General features: G+C 40.3%; 1 protein-coding gene across 1 annotated transcript; it reads left to right on the top strand.

Moving 5' to 3' along the window:
- The first annotated feature begins 459 nt into the window (after window positions 1–459).
- Window positions 460–3301, top strand: LOC121199198 (tumor necrosis factor receptor superfamily member 14-like). The gene is made up of 5 exons (XM_041063678.1): window positions 460–517; window positions 926–1051; window positions 1299–1454; window positions 2325–2412; window positions 3200–3301. Exons 2-5 carry the CDS (start codon window positions 982–984, stop codon window positions 3228–3230), a joined length of 345 nt encoding a protein of 114 aa, XP_040919612.1. The 5' UTR covers window positions 460–517; window positions 926–981; the 3' UTR covers window positions 3231–3301.
- Window positions 3302–17598: the final 14297 nt, after the last annotated feature.

The raw sequence follows: 17598 nt of genomic DNA on the forward strand, positions 1-17598 counted from the left end.
AATAAATTAAAGTAGCCTGAGATTGACCACTACTCTTTTGAATGAGTAATATGTATATTACTAAATTCTATATTGGAATGAAAAATGAAGTTTAATTTTGAAGAGTTACAACAAGCAAATTGCACTCTTTTAGCGGAATGACCCACATAGGAGTTATTATCTGTAACTGATCAGATAGAAAAACTATTGTTCTCTGCTCATTTTACTTTTCAGTCTTCTTCTGGGATCATCCTTTTCTTCTTCTTCTTTGGTCCTAGTTGACCATCATCCTCTCCCCTCAGGAATCCTCTCTTCTCTCTCTCCTCCAACAGCGTCCTCCTCCACTCACCTTCCCTCCTCTTCTGGTAGTTGTTTTCCACCTCATGGTGGCTGTCAGTCATGTCTTTAATCCTGCCATTCTTTGTTTGAGTCATTCAGGACACTTCTTGATCATGTCAACATTTCAACCAGGCTTCACTGAGATGTCTTCCCACAGAGTATCAGATAGAGGATAGATGCTGTCCTCTGTGTCCTCCTGGTAAGATCCTACTGAATCGTAAAGGGACATGTGACTGTGGTAGTGACATATGGAGTCTTTGTGATGCTGCCAGGTGTCAACCTGACTCAGCAGAATCCAGCACTTGTGTGCAGAAGAGTGGCGTCAGTTTCTCTCCCATGGTTGGTGCCGTTTATGTTGACAAGTGAAATGTGTGGGTGAAGGACCTGCATCTGACTGAGTTTGACTCCAACAGTAAAAGAACAGGCTGGAAGTTTTTCCAACTTTGGCTCCACCTGCTTGTAGTAATAAGAATGACACTGTAGTAGACAGCAGAGCATGTCACTGTGACTAACTCATAACATGAGCTTTACCCTCAACATTGAACCTTTTCATTCAATACAAACATTAAACTCTATGAAATTAAATAGTTGGTTTTCTTCTCAACAGGAAGTTGTGTTAAAACAGATTGTACAGAGTTCAGAAGTACTTCCTGTTCGCCCTGCATGGATGGATCCTTCATGAATAAACATACTGGACTTAAACAGTGTTTTCCCTGCAGAGACTGTGATGCAGGTAGATTTCTGTTCATATTTCAGTCAGTTGTTCCCTCCATCCTTCCACAGTGAAATCAGATTTCCACTGGGTGGTCTGTACGAGCAGTTTTATTCTCCACTTAGTTTTTATTCTGTCATAAAACCTAAAGATCATCTTTAGTTTTTCTGACATCTAGTCAGACAAACACTTTGCTAGTGTCTCTCTAGTAGATGAAGCAGAATAGAAGTTTAGTGTCTGTATATGTAACCTGTATATGTGTTGACAGGTTCTGGTCTGAAGATAAAGACTTCATGCACAGCAACCTCAGATACACTTTGTGAACCACTGGAAGGATTCTACTGTATAGACTTCACAGAGAACCACTGTGTGGCAGCACAGAGACACAGCAGCTGTCAACCAGGACAATACATCAGGGAGAAAGGTTGGTTTTCTTGTGCTGACTTTAAGATGATACTGTAGCTCTGGTTTGACACTTTCAAACTATAACAAACTCTAAAAGTCACAGCTTAGAGCAGCTCAGTTGAGCATCCAGTCAACTGGTAGCTGTCAATGATGGAGCTTTTGGATGATCAACTGACTGAACTGAGTCAAACCACTGAAGCTGATTAGTTACAATGTGCAGCGCTTGGAAAATAACAAGCTCATTGATTAAGGTATGAAACAAAACCTGTGTCACATCCAACACAGCATGTTGGATATGCTCCAGCTTGGCTGTTACATTGGCAAGAGTAATAGTAATAGCAGGAAAGAGACAAGTCACTTTCCTGCTTTTCATGTCAATACAACCATTACCAGAAAATATGGATGTTAAACTTGGAGCTTCTTGAAGATCTGGTTGTTTACTGGCATCAACATATGAACATAAACATCCTGTGGTTAAATATCTGCATGAAGCACTGATGCTAATAACGTGGATAATTGGAGTCTTGTGTCAAACAGTAGTTGCTTTGGTTATGAAGCTGCTGTGATTTCTCCTTTCCAGTCAATCTAAATCCCATCTTGCTGTGCACTTATGGGAGAAGAGCTGCACTGGAACATTTCATCATAGCTCACATAGTAAAGACTGAACAATCATTTTGGAAACTGAAACAAAGAAATGTTTTTCAATGGGATGATTTTTCAAGTGTTGGATTCAAAAATCTCAGTAATCAAATGCTTTGTTAAATCTACTGAATGGAAATCAGACAGGTCTGATGAAATGTGATGAGTCATATAACACTTTGATCCTTTCATAATATGAGATGTTCACTAGTAACTACTTTCACCATGGATATAATGTGTGTTTGTACAGGAACAGCCCTCAGAGACACTGTGTGCTCTGACTGCAGTGGGGGGACATTTTCAGATGGGACATTTCCATCTTGTCAGCCACACACACAGTGAGTCAAACTTCACATCTGTTAGGAGGCAGCTCTCCTGCCTCTGGGGGTGTGTTTGTTCCTTTTCTTTTTGGTCTCTCGGCGTGCATGTGTGGGTGTATGTGTTTTTGGTGTGGGTGTGTTTTAGTTTGTGGATTGCTGGGCGGCTCCTCCCTTCCCCAGCTGTGACTGACTGCACACACCTGTGCGCAATCTCGGCGCAATCAGTCCTGGCAAAGTACAAGAGGCTCGGTGTTCCTGTCCCTCCTCGCCAGATCGTTCCGTCATCTTACGTGGTGACTAGCTCCTGAGCATTCTTTCCTTGCAACACTCTTCCCTGTGAAAATACTTATCCTTTGTCCTGTGCTCACCTGTTCCTCACTAACCAGCGTGCTTTCTCCCCCTGCAGTCACCGGTTCAACCTCCACCGCTCCATTCATCGCCGCTCCAGCTATCTCTGCCCCGCCGTCCAGGAATCCCTCCACTGCCCAGACTTTGTTTCCTTGGTTTTGAGAACTGCTAATAAACCCGTTAAGCCGCCTACCACCTCTCCTGTCTTCTTTTGGGTCCAGGCCTGTATAGCACCCTAGCCTTAACAACATCACACATGGACACACCTGCTTTCTTACAACTGTCCTTACAAATGTCCTTCTGTCATTCCAGATGTCGATCACAAAACCTACAGCTGATAAGAGCAGAAACTGCTTCAACTGATGCTGAATGTGGACCACACAGTTCACATGGGACAGTGATTGGGATCATTGTTGGAGTTGTGCTTTATTTATTCATTTGTATAATTTTTTTGTAGCCTGGAAGAAGAAAACACGTCTAAGAGGTGAGATCTGTGTGTAGTCAAAGAAAATGTTATCATGGTTTAATGGATGATAAAACTTTCTGCTGAGTCATGATATTGTTGATTAAGATGTTTTTCAATGGTTTTGTTTTTATTTCAGGAAACAAAGTAAATGGAAGCAGACAGACAGAGGTATGTTTCTTACTCTCTGTTTGAAAGTGTGTGTGTGGATGCACTGTGGTAGATGACAATACTGTGTTTAACAAATTCAATTATGTCATTTATTTATTAATATTTGAACCAAAAGAGAAACAAAGCTGGATCAGAAATGTCAGTGACAGTTTGAGTGTGAACAGCAGCAGCAGGTAAGACAGCAGTGTTTTCTTCCTTGAAATCTTCACTAACTGAGGACTGTCTGACTGAGCTGACATCTTTACAAATGTACCAGAGCTTTCTGCTTTAAGTAAACGTATTTCGCACATTGTCCTTGCAGGGAACAGAAAACAGCTGGAGTTGAGGACAGCGTGTCATTTACTGCATCATGATGGGACAAATGGTTTCCATCAGCAGAGCAGTTGGGAATATTTTCTTCATCTCTTATTGTGTTTTGAATCCTTTTTAGAAAACGTGTCTTCTCAGTGTATTTACTTCCACTTGAGTTCAAATAGTGTTTGACGGTTTCTGAGCTGTGATATGAAATGTCAGCAGGCTCACTGACAGTAACAGGGTTGGATGAAAGCTGTAGCTGCTTGTTGATGTGTGAGTGATGGGACTGTAAATAGTGTTCTATCTGATATACAGATTTATGTCTTTAAACAGAGTCATGTGTCTCTGGGGGACGTTTTGTGCAGACATGTTGAATGAAAACAGTTTGCATGTTCAGAGTCTTGGTAGCTGTTAAGTGGTTGAATCCACCAACACATGTTCATTTTACACTAATTTTACATGTATTTTGAAAATCATCACAGTCTTGAGTCAGGAACGATGTCTGTTGGTTTTAAATACATGTGTCCAGAAAAAATAAAAAGCCACGAGTAAAAGTGTTTTTTAGTTTAAGTGTGTGTGTGAGCATGAGAGTTGAGATACAGATACACGAGTTAACTCTGGCTTTATTTATCTGGCTACGAGATCATTCATGTAAAAGTAACATGAAAATGAAATGAAAGAAAATGAAAATGCTGAGTCAGCAACAATCAGGACTCAAAACCTTTTTTTCCTCCTTTTTAAATAACTGCCTTTGTGCTTTATAATCATGTTCGGGACAATATATGTGAAAGACAAAGCCTCTGTGTGTGTGTCTTTCTGGTACCTCACCTGGTCCACTCAGCTCCACCTCCTGATGACATCAGTCAGCACACCTGCTCCTCATCTTCCCCATCAGCCCACAGTTTAAACCCTGGTTCTCCAGTCAGTCATCACCACATGGTTCAGTCCACCTTTGTGATAAAACATCAGGCCTCTCAGTGTCCAGAGCTCTGCTTGTTATGTCCTTGTGTTCTAGTTCATGTCTCCTGTGTCCCAGGATCATACCATCCTGTCTGCCTGCTGCTTCCCTCCAGAGTCAGTGTTCTGCTCTTTGGCTCCAAAGAAAAACAACTATGTTATTCTTCATTCTAATGATCCACAGGTCACATATTAAAGCCTCTGTTACACCAAAACTGTATCATAACAAACAGTGGTTCATCAACAAGATGATGTGATACTAATATTTTACTTTTTTTGTTTGTGTCTTGGACAACAGCACTTGTAAGCTACATTTGATTTACATGTAAGACGTACATGGGTGTTTTGGAATGTATGGTGCTACATTTAAATATTTATTTAAAAGCGAACACTGACACACAGGCTGCTAATGGTTGTTTATTGTTTATTGAGCTTTCTGCTAGTTAATTTCATGCACAGCAGCTTACATGTAATTTGAATTTAACAGTAACAGTGAAGGTGTCAGTTACATCATTTTCTTTCATATGCGGTGTAACTGCAGTCGCATCAGTTTGTAATTGATTTTGCCTTTCTGTATTTTGCAGTTTTACAAAAAAATGCTTCATAAGAAAGATGACAACAGTAAATACAGTTCAACTTTACTCCAGCTTCTGACTTTCTTTTGGAGTTTGTTTGCTATCTGTCCATTTGTGTACAGACACAGACACTGAGGACAGAATTTACAGCCTTATTGATGTTAGTCTTAGGAGATCTGAATTATAGCAAATTTCTTTAATGTTTTCTGTTTGGAACTGTTGAACCATGCATTCCTCTATCTCTCACTAGTGATGACTTTATGAGTTTCTTTACTAGCAAATTTATAGATCATCCTTGAGGCACAGTTGACATTTGTGCAAAGTTTGCAAGCCATCTCTCAAATGGTTCTTACAATATCACATTACCATGCGAAACATAAATTAGGTCACTATTACCATCATAGTGACCTTGCCCTTTGACCTCAAAATTCCATTCATATCTGCCTTAAGTCACAGCTACTGCCAGCGCAGTTATACAAATGATGAAACAATGACCATGTCATGTAGTAAATGAACATTCATCCTGCACCTGAACTAACATCCTTGCTCTGACATTTTTCTGTGCACACTCTTTGCTGCCCTCCAGTGTTAGTGAGGTGATAAGACAAACAGAAGACCCAAAATCTACACAAGCCACTGTACACTGTAGACATCTGATCAAGAGAAAAAGATTGAAGTCTACCCTCTTCAGTAATGGCCAAATTCAAATCATGTTCATCACTTTATTTCTGTCAAAGGAAACTGCATGAAAGCTGCATCTCCTGCCTAATGTCTAATGCATCTGTAGCAGAATGTTACCTGTAAAAACAAGCACACAAAGGATGCAGTGGCTCTTAAATGGTCTAATGAAACCAGCAAAGAGGTCTGCCTACAAGGTCAAAGGGCACCTGTTGATAACTGATTCATTACATACATGGCTAAGAAGAGGTGCATTCTTTATAACTGAATTCTTTCTAATTGATTTTTTTTTTATAAACCTTCCAAACCAGCAGCCTGCCCAGGCATCACTATTTTAATGGCCTCAGTGACCAGGAGTTAAGTACACAGCCTTTATTTATGACCAGGATATAAATAAATAGAGTCTTATAGTAGGAGCAAGGCAGGTGCTGAGCAGTAGGTGTTCCAGGAAACAGGTTGAGTCTGGTAGCTTTGCAATCCGAGGAAGAAGGGAGCACACTGAGAGCTATGGAGGTGGGTGGATGACATGATGCCTTTCTTTTGATAAGACAGTTATACAATGTATTCACATAGGTGGTGAAGTGGTGTTTTCTATTCAGTAGCACACTGCAGTCTTTGGTCGGCTGTGGTTCATCCACTAATCAGATGGTCGGTGGTTCGATCTCTGGCTCCTCCTGTCTTTGTGTAGAAGTGTTGTCGAGCAAGATACTGAACCCCAAATTGCCGCTGATGTACCCACTGGTGTGTTAGTGTGTGTGTGTGTTTGTAAAAGTGGTGTATTCATAGAAAAATAGTGCAGTCCATTTACTGCTGACCACGTTTGTACTATCCTCTGCCAAGTGTGGTTATGAAAACAGGGCAGTAATTCACACCATGACTCATGAGACCTTAACAACTCACATGATGGCAGAGTGGGACAACAACTCACTGGACCTCGACAACCCTCTAGGTGTTAATGACCCTACAATAACGTAAATGTCTGGATCCTCCACAAGTCAGTTAGAACCAAAGAAGCCTCTTAGATCAGAGATGAAACATCTTCAGGAACCTCAAGCAAGTCCAGTTGCCTTTGTATAGCAATTAGAATTACCATGACCTGAACGACTGCGAATCTTCAGGAACATAAAAATGAAAACGTTCATCTCTTTTTTCCTTTTACATCACTGAAATGAATCTGATCCGTCCTTTCCAATACGCTCCAAGAGACATGAACACATGTTTGTAAAAAAGAAAAAGAAGTACAGTGAACACTTGTTGTAGGAAACAACTTATCCTCTTATTTATCCTCTATCCTATATATATTCTTGTTTCTAAAGATTTACATCCTCAGCAGGAACCAGTAGACTTAGGCTCAGAAAGTACAGAAAGAAAGATTTAACACTTTTTTGCTCTTGGTATTTGTTGACACATTCATCTTATAAATAATGTGGGATTCATCAGCACTTTGGCAGCATGGTAAACTACTGGTAAAACTACTGGTAAAAAGACTATAAAGAACTTTACAATTAAGAGTTTTTTTTCAGAGGCCGTGAAAACAGAGATGTGGTGAGATTAGAGAGAAAGAGAGAGAGAGAGCAGCTGCTGTTCTGCTCTCATCATCCTGCTGCTGATGGGAAGAAAAACATCATCATCTCTCACTTCTCTTCCTCTCTTTCTCACAACTCACAACTCTCGCTGAGATGTCACAACTTCGCAAGCACCAGTGCACAGGCGTACATGCTCACACACATACATGCATACATCTGTGCATGGGAGCGGTGCACGGCTGTTTGGGGGGGCGGGGGGGGCAAGGGGGAGTATCTCAGCTGTTGGGCTTGTCAAAAGCCTGGGAAAGTGGCATGTCCCTCCTCATGGTGGCCTTGACTCCCTGGTCCAGTCCAGTCCAGTCCTCCACACCCCCCCACCCCCCTCCCCCCTCAGCCCTGACTCATGCTTGAGTGAAACCTGAAGCCCTGATTCTGATCATTTTTGGGAGGTGACTGTGTGCTGGGACAGCAGAGCAGCACCGGAGGTCTTAAACAACCATTTGGACCAAAACATGAGAGCTTTTATTTGCCCAGTGATTCATGGGAAGCTGTGAGTGTGTGATTTTTAGAGCAAATTCAAGAACTGTGCTGCTCTTAAAATTACACAATCCAGGTGCTGATGATGGGAACTGTCAATTTAAACAACTTCTTAAAGAGAAACTGCAAAGTGAATTGCTTTATTTATTCATGACACAATTTTTGTTGTTAGTACAACAGACACATTGTCTGTGATTTCTTTTTTCTGCTAAAACTAGCTTCTACATGTTTCCTTGGATTTGAAAGTTCAGTTGAGCATCATGTGATAGCCAAGACCCTGCTGTGTATTTCCTACGTTGACCTCCACCTACTGGTGCAGCACAAGACTACTATCTGCCCCTGATTATGTTATGTTATAAAATATCTATATCAGCCCCAAATGGCTGTGGCTCATACTGGTAGCTGTGACAAAATCTCCATACAATATTGTTGTGGGTTAATAAAATAAACACTTTAATAAAATCTTTCTATATTTTCTTTGACTAAAAATCTCTCACTGTATGTATATTGTCAAGGTCAGACCTTTTCTTTCTCCCAGAGGTGCAGAGAAGTTTGTGCATTCCTTGATTACAAGTAGGCCAAAATTTCATTCCTCATCACCAGTAGTCTCAGGTACATATAGATCTGCCAGAGTCCTCCAGTGCCAAAGAAACACCAAACCTGACCCCCAGGTGGTCCAGTCATGAACTTACCCAGCATCACTTGCATCCAGCATCCCATGAATAAAAAAAATAACACCCTTACATACCTTGGATAACTAGTGACCCTTTCCACCTTTTAGAGAGCATTAAAATAGTTTGATTGTTTTTTACATTTTGACACCAGAACATTGTTAAAGACAAATAGTTTGTAGAATACCAGAGACTTGAGTGCATAACTGAATGAAATGAATGAATTAGACATGGACTGATATAGTCCCAGGTCACTAAAGACCCATGGTATGCTTTTAATGGTTTAACAGGTCTCCTTCTATTGTTTACACTTAAATCTATATGCAGTGTCAGTCTTTTTTCAGTTCTATATATAATGTTAATGTTCAGTCTAATATTGGTGGTTCTTGAAATGCATTGTTAATCCAAACACAAATGCGCTGAAGAAACTTTTAGTCGATAAATTTCCATTTTTCTCCTTTTTATTCTTTTATTTTCACTCTTCAACTGTGAACTGTTGTCACCATTTTTATGGTTTTGGAATAAATTTTGTTCATTTTTTATCTTTGTGTGCATTTACCTCTATTGTTTTAGTGTGATTGTGTGTCTTACATTCTTATTATTATAATTACCCCCTGCCAAGGAGGTTATGTTTTCACCTTGTTGTCTGTTTGTTCAGGATCATGTAAAAAAATTCGGAACTTATTTCCACCAAATTTGGCGGAGGGATGGGGCATAGGCCACATAAGAATCCATTCAATTTTGGTGTGGCTCTGTTTAAAGAGGTGGATACAGGGTTTTTTTTTTTTTTTTTTTATCACTTTCCTTGGCAGAGGTATGTGTGCCATTCTGGTTATAATTATTATTGTTTTCCTCTCTGGTGATACTATCTTCACCAGAGACTGTTTTTATCTCAGTTTTAGTTATGTTTTTTGATGTGGTCATTATAATGCTGCTCACAAAGTCAATTCTCTAACCTCCACCTGTTTCAGTGGACCGACATAGTAGCATTAACATGCACCGTAACTGCTCCCTTTCGCTTGTTGATGTGATTTTGCAGATGCTCGGCATAAGTCTGTACATCCAGAATTCAAGGATTTGACTCCCTTGACTCAGCAGTGAGGAAAAGCTTTATTTGAAACACACAGGCTGTAGAATGATGTAATTTTTTTTGCATGGTACATTTTGGAAACACAGAGTACAATGTCTGGACAGGGTCATCACAGCAGATAGGGGTGAAAAGAATTAGCATAGCTATTGTTTTCTCCACTGTCTTCGCATGTACTCTAACCCCTAAATTAATCTTTTCCATTTTTTGAAATTGAGTCACCTAACCCTGGTAATCCTGTTTCTTGAAATCTCTCACAGTCGGGGGAGTGATTATCATAAGGGCTTGTCATCTTCAAAAAATTAAATTTACCTCCCAGGTCTGGAGTTTTTCTCATCCCAGCTGGATACGGCGGATACCTCCAACGGAGCCACAATGGAGGGTGGGGTCGCATCATCTCTGATATAAGGCTTTTGTAATTCTGAGCGGTGGTGTACATCAAATCCTGCTGTAATTGCCTCCCTTCCCAAAGGCAGGTCAGTTGGAGCTAAGACATTCACCATTCTCAAGGCAGCTCACAAGGACAATGGAGGGGATTTAGTTCCTATGCAGATACTTGCACATGCTGAATATCTTTGGTGCATGTGATTTAGAAAGCATGTGTGTGTGTGTGTGTGTCTGTTCTGACAACACACACTGAGCCCAGCTGTGTCCGAAAGAAAAGTTTAGCACAAAAATCATTCAAAAGATGAAGGGAAAAAACTCTGGAGGACAAAAGCTAGAACTTAATAGCACTGATATGTTAGGGCTGCAGTCGTGGTCTACAGGTTAGAAAGGGTCACCTGGACCAGCAGAAAGAAATATTGGTGGGGGAATGAATGAACAGCGCCTTTATTCAATCCTCCACTATGAAGTGCCCTTGAGCAAAGCACCTACCCCCCGCTTTCTTGCCAAGACCGCAACGGGAGTCTCATAATTACAGCATTTTCACAATCTCATGTGTGTTTATGATCTAGTTTTGCAGAAAAATTCTTATTCATGAGTGCAGACTATGAAACTAGTCTGAAATGCTCATGCTGGAATCGATCCTAAATTTGCCATCAAACCCGGGTCTGCACAGTGCCTTGACAGACCTGCCAGCAAATGATGAAACATCTAACAGTTCACCTAGCTGCAATGAAAACGTCACAGAAACTACACATGGTGTTAACATGGTCAAACTCTGTATTTCAAAGCAGCATTTTCAAGTTCAAATATCATGATCTTGCTTTTAGTTTCAGTCCTTCTTACTGACATTACTCTTTAGACCAAATAATGACTTTTTTATTTGGTTATTTGATATTTTATTTAATGGGCCACTACATTAAATGCTTGTGTCCTTGTACAGTTTTGCTTTATTTCAAGAATAATTACTATCACAAAGTTTAATAACCATCATCATCACAAATGCTTCTTCTTAAAGTATTTTCATACAGAAACAGATTTCACATTGGATGCAATACTGTACAATGGTCATGCTACCTCAAATAAAAGCCACATGCTGTCCAGCTACTGGTTCAGAATATTGGCACTTTTCTTGTTCCAATTCTCGCTGGACTGTCAACTTGTGTTTGTGTTTGCGTATTGGCAAAGAGTATTCCATTTCATAGACACAAGTTGTAATGATAACCTGCCATGTTTATGTGATAGATGGCATTAGAGAGAGAGAGAGACCAGATTTCTGTTGCTTTAAACATCCCCCATGTGCTGGATGCATTTTGCAGAGTTGCAAACCAACGATCGCGTTCTTATTGCTCCTTTATTGTAGTGGTTTAATCGGGAGCATCCACAATCCAATCCCTGATGGCTGAAGCCTGCTTACACGTGTACGTCAGACAGGCAGGCCTCCACTGATCTTGCCAAGAAAGCAACGGGAGTCTCAAGCCCTACCGCTTTACTATCGGAATGAAAAGGGGACTTAAGGACACAGGCAGGGAGCACAAAGAGCAGAGGAACATGTTTTTAAGAACTCCTCAATCCTCGTGTGTGTGTGTGTGTGTGTGCGTGTGGCTTAGCTCCCCTTCATTTTCATACTACACTGAAAAAAAAAAAAACTTGACCCAAGAAAATGAAAAATCTTGGTTGAATGCTCAGCAAAGTCTGACCTAAGAAAGCAATCTTAGTGCTTCCAGTATCTCCTCCAAAACTAAATCTACCTTCAACAAAACCTACCTTGAGCAAAGTGTTCAGCTGATTCATGTTTGAGAGAGGTGATGAGCAGAAATAAAGACAAAATGAAACTGAAAAGAAGTAGTGGTAGTGGCCAATTTTGTTCCCAGGCTGGAAAAATAAAAATTTGATCTAAAACTCTTTTATGATATTTGGAGGGAATAGAAAAATGCCTCCTGATTATAGCTGCTATACAGAAATGTGTAAGGGGACAAACATATGCTTACACATATGCTTCATAGAAAAGAAGTCTCAACTAAACCAGCATTTTCAAATGTATCCCCTTCTGAAGGGGTTATAGCAAAGCTGAACTAGTAACAAAGACGTATGACATTGAATATCTAATAAATGTTGAAAACATCTTTTTTTTTTAACATGTTTATTTCCACATGATCCACAGCAGAAGATCTGCACAAATTTACTAGGGATAAATCAAGCAAGCAAATTGTTTCTCTCCTAAGTACACCTACGGCAGAGTAGAGCAGAAGTAGATGTGACAAGAAGAGGTGTGCTGGAACTGTTTTCCTCAAAGAATCAAATTTCTTTTTATCTTGCAGCATCTGGTGGCTTTTGGTGTAGTGCATGTAGTTTTGGTAATTGTACTTTGTGTGTAAGGTAGAAGAAGAGTGTCGCACAGGAAGTGTCTTCTTTTCAGCAGAAAGAACATAGAGAGGATTCTCTTGGTTCCACCAAGTCGTTTCAATTGCTCCCAGAGGTACCACCCTCTAGGTGGGATAAGGATGAGTTTAAATGTTTGGACTCTCTAACCAGTGTCTAGAACTGAAGACGCTTCTCGGATGAGAGGTGAAACGTCTTCAAGCTTCAAACAAGAAGTCCAGTTGCCGTCAATCAACCCTTAGGATCTAAATGTTACTTTTAGTGTTCTTTCATTTATATACCTGCTATAATAGACGTTCCAATTTTAGTCATTTCAGCTGTCTACAGACACAGAAAAACAGCTCATGCTAGGCCTGTAAATTTATCTCTAAGCCAATTTTTATATTTCAAGTCTTTTTTACGCCTGAAACTACTGTGCCTGTATGTTGCACTCCGAGCGTTTCCAAAATGCAAGTGACCCACAACTCCAGTGCTGAAGCGTCTGCTGCTGCTGCTCTGTTAACACGCTGCTCTTACATCCTCAAATTCAGGTTGAGGTTCTGGAAGATGTTGCACCTCTCATCTGGAGAATCCAGAATGAATGGACTGGGCTCCCCTCCCCCAACTTCTGTCCCTATTTAAAACTGGAGAGGTTTAATTTATGGTGAATTTAAGGGTCATGACAGACAATGCAAGGAGCTTGGTACAACATCACGGTGACAGAATAATAAAAATTGGAAAGTGGTGAGGCTGAGTGAGACATGACTGCAGTGCAGATTATTCATTTGGGTTTGTCACATTTCATTTCTGAAGGGGCTTGGAGGACAGGTGGATATCAATAGTAACATTTAGGTAATGATGCTGTTTTATTTAGCCACAGCAGCACATGGCTTATGAATGCATAAAGGGGCAGGCTCCAGCTGTGTCTTCTAACTGCATGGTTTGGAGGGGGGTGGGGGAGGGCTTCAGCATTCAAAGTCTTGAAATATTAGTTTGTTAAATAGAACTGACTGGCTGGGGGCCCCCATACTCTCCTGCTATATGAAAAGATAATAACAAGAGTGACAACAATAAGAGTATAGTAATAAAACTAATTATAACAATAAACAATAACAATAGTAAAACTAATGATTTTACGTTTATTACTTTTATTATACCTCAAACGGGGGAAATTAATTATTCTCTGCATATTACACACACTGGGTAAAAACTCCAGTTTTCACTGTTATGGATAAGAAAATATGCTCAGTTCTTTATTTTTATTTTTTTTATTTGAAATATAAGGATAGATATGTTCATATTGTAATGTGGCATACCACTCAACAAGATTGAACATCTGAATTAAAGAGAATACAGCAGTCATTACAGTGTGTGCCTGTATTTATTCATTGGATTTTCTTGGTATGAAAATGGTTCCATTTTGAAGATTAGCTCTCTGGTCATAGAAAGGTGCACTACAGAGGGATGCCACAGCTGCAGCTGTGCAGTGTGCAGACCCAGACTCTGATGGAAGAAAGCTGTCAGATGTTCTTTCCATGGACAGAGAAGCTGAATTCAGGGACCTTCCCGAGCTTAACAGTGAAAGAGTGAAAAACAAGAAGTACAACAAGTTTAAGAAAATGTAGTGCAATTTTTTCCTTACACCATTTTTGAAAATTATGACATAATTTGAATTAATTACATGATTTTTAGATTCTAATACAATTGATACTGATCTGATAGCCATTAGCTTGCCTAGTCTGTAGCTGAGGCAGCCTCTATCCAGCCTCTAAAACTTCTATTCTCACAAGCACTAGTCATGTCCTGAACCTACAGCTCAAGGCCAATGGCAGATTGGTAACATTAGATAGTTTGCGTAATGAGCTAGAGTACGGCTATTAAGCTACAGTTACTGTTAGATAACAGTTAACGTTAATGTTAACATTGGGTAATAGTTTCTCCTACTTTAACTGACAGTGATGGAAAAAAAGACACATAGTGACTGACTTTGAAACAGAAATGTTCCTACACTAAGCCAGATCTGGAGAAATCACTTGTCCTGTGCTGTTCACCATCATGGTGGGCATCAGGAATAGCCAAGGTGGAAACAATTTATTCCCTTAGTCTCCTGTTCAGGTGTTCACTTTTGACCTGTGATGCTTGCATTACATCACATTTGATTTAAACTTTGTTACATTGCATCTTATGCATGAACAGTGATATCTCTGGTTCAGAACAGGCTCTCAGCAGGGATGATCTTCTTAGTATGGACCATGGAGATGTCCGGCTCACCTTCCCCAGAAAGTCTGTAATGCTTCTTTGTTTAACCAGGTGCTCCCTGAGCATTATTTAAAGCCTTTAATTAAAGTCATAATATTGTCAAGATTGCAACTTCCTCTTTTTTCAAGCGCATGTGAATGCAACCTAATTTCTTAGCACACCACTCACCACTGCAATCACATTGCATCCACTAAGCAAAAGACATTCAGTGTATGAATGTGTGTCAAAACATAGCCTCAATTTCTTCCTTATTTCTTTGTTTTCAAATATCACCATCACACTTCAGCCAGGACAGAAATGTACCAGGTCAAAGCATGAAAGAGAGCACACTACAGTAAGGTCATCAGCTGGGATCATAAATAAGATTTAAACCTGTACTAAACAGAACACTACACACAGGATTAGAGAAACACAGTTTCAGCTTCATGTTTCAGTTTTCTTATTACTGCATATGTGTCTCTGCTGAGTTGGCCACTGAGCTTAGAACTGAGGAGGAAGTTTATGCCTGCTGCAGTGTTACATAGCAGGCCTCAAAAGATAAGCGAGGTATGGATGCTAACAGTTATGCAAAGGCTTTGACTTAAAAGGAATTATTGTAGCAGTTGTTAGCAGGCAGGTAGTGATCAGGCAAATAAATCCTGTGGGGATTTAGAAGGCAAGCAGTAAATCTAAGGGAGTGGCTGAGGTCACTCTGTTTTTGTGTGCTGGTCTGTTCGCACTCAGGTCTGACACTGAACTGTTATAACAAAGTGCAGCTCATAGAGTGACTACCCGTGTAAATGATGGCTTCACACCCATATCTTCATCTCTTCCACTTTTCACACTAAAACAAATAAATTAATTCAAGAGGAAAAGCATCCTCTCTGTTTGTCTCTCCTGACTGAAAGGAGGACGACTAACTATTCATTTACATTCTCTCTCAACCTCCCTCTCTCTGTCCCGCTTCACTTCCTGCTTCCATCTCAGTCAGCCGGCCGAGGGTTGTCACTCTTTCAGTTAAACCCATCAGATTTTGCCACGGTCTCTGTGAGCCAATCATCTGTCAGCTCCCCCATCTACCTCCAGTTTTCATTAGAACCAGGGTCCACGGGGCCCTTCCATCCAGATCCTTGACCATCACCCCTTCACCGCTGCCACCAATGTCTGGACTCTGTCAAGAGATTCCTCACATATTTCTTTATCTTTTCTATTGTAGATAATTGCATCACTCTGTCTGTCTCTCCTCACTGAACTGATATCAATCGATCAATATCAATAATCAGTAAAGACCAAGCGTAGACATGTTTTAATCTTTGATATTAAAAAAAAAGGTGTTCTGCTAAATTAAAGGTTGTAGTGTCAGTGTTCCAGTGTACAGTGCCATATTGTTCCATTACCATATAATGGTCATTATCAAGTCTGAAATACAGCAACATTTATGGAAATCACAGCAGTCAATAAGAAATGTTCATAAAGGGTTTCTGTTTTGCTTTGTGGAAGCATTAAGCCACGTCGCCTTTTAAAGCCAAGGCTTTCAGTGTGGCTGTCAGCTCAGATGTCTTTTTGCAGTGAGGCTGATTGAGGTCCTGGTGTCGGAGCAAAGAGGTTAGTAAGACACCCTGCTCCCTCCTAGCTTAATTTGCGAAGTGGTACTGGAATGAGGAGATTAGAATGAGTGGGGTAAGGGGTGAGTGAAGGGGGGGGAGGGCAGGGTGTGAGTGCAGGGCTCGGAACAACAGACGGTCTCTACAGAGCTCAGCGAGTGTACATTCAGGGGAACCGCTGCAATAAGACATAAAAGACACCAGACTTAAGTAAAAAAACAAAAAAACCCTGACACTGAATGAAAGACAGGGACTGTGATAGAAGCAGCAGTGCAGCAGTCGTGGGTGGAGTGTGTGTGTGTGGAGGAGGGGGGGCAGGGGGGGTTAGAGTGGTAATAAAAAAAGATACTATATCTCATTTCCTTTTGTTGTTGGGCAAATTTTAAATCTGCGAGGCGAAATGAGGAACAGTGGGAACGTCAGCGGCCAACAACAGCAGTCGGGAAGGTGGGAGAGAGGGATCCAGCAATTTATTTCACATTTATTCTTCTGTCTGCTTCACACCGCTTAAGCATAGTACTTACAAGCCGATATTATTAGCCAATCATAACAATCTGTCTCCCATAAGCTGATTGTAGAAGGTGCAATCCCCTCACTGTGGTGATCAGACAGCTGGAGCCCAGGTACATAATGTATCCCGGAATAATTATGGGATTTAGAGAGATGTTAGGCTTTGTAAGTGCTTTCATTGTGACAGTGTTGAGTGTTTGACAAAGCGCTACTCCCAGTGCACTATACCCCCGGGGTCTGCTGAGTGGGTGGGGGTGTGGGGTTGAACTTCTACAGACATGTCCTTTAATCACTGCATTCTTTATGGCACGTTCCATCCTCAGTCAGAGGGATAACTATAAACTTGAATAACTGAATTTCTCATATTTTAACTGACAATATTATTTCCGTGGTTGAACGTCTTCAGGTTTCCTCTTTGAAGCTGATTTTACTCAGTTAAACAGAATATACTCTCGTTTTGTTCACTTCACATCCCACGGACATAGAATATTAAAAATAGTAAAAATATTCTATCTATAGAATCTTAAAAATATTCTATGTTGCCCCAAATTAAATTTTGTACTCCATGAAGGGGCCTTTTAGACCCCACAAAAACATAAAACATCTTCATCATGTTTTTAACTCTTTCACTGTCACTATTTTAAGTTTGGAGTGAAATATTGTGTTGTAAATAAAAGTTAATCTGTATAAAAGCTATAAAAGCTACACTCCGTCTAGCATATAGAAATTTATTTTTCCTCAGACTCATTTTCTCCCACTCAGACTCTACTCGAGTAATGAACACATTCTTCCTAAATATA

Source organism: Toxotes jaculatrix, chromosome 2 (assembly GCF_017976425.1).
Source record: "Toxotes jaculatrix isolate fToxJac2 chromosome 2, fToxJac2.pri, whole genome shotgun sequence".
Lineage (NCBI taxonomy): Eukaryota > Metazoa > Chordata > Actinopteri > Toxotidae > Toxotes > Toxotes jaculatrix.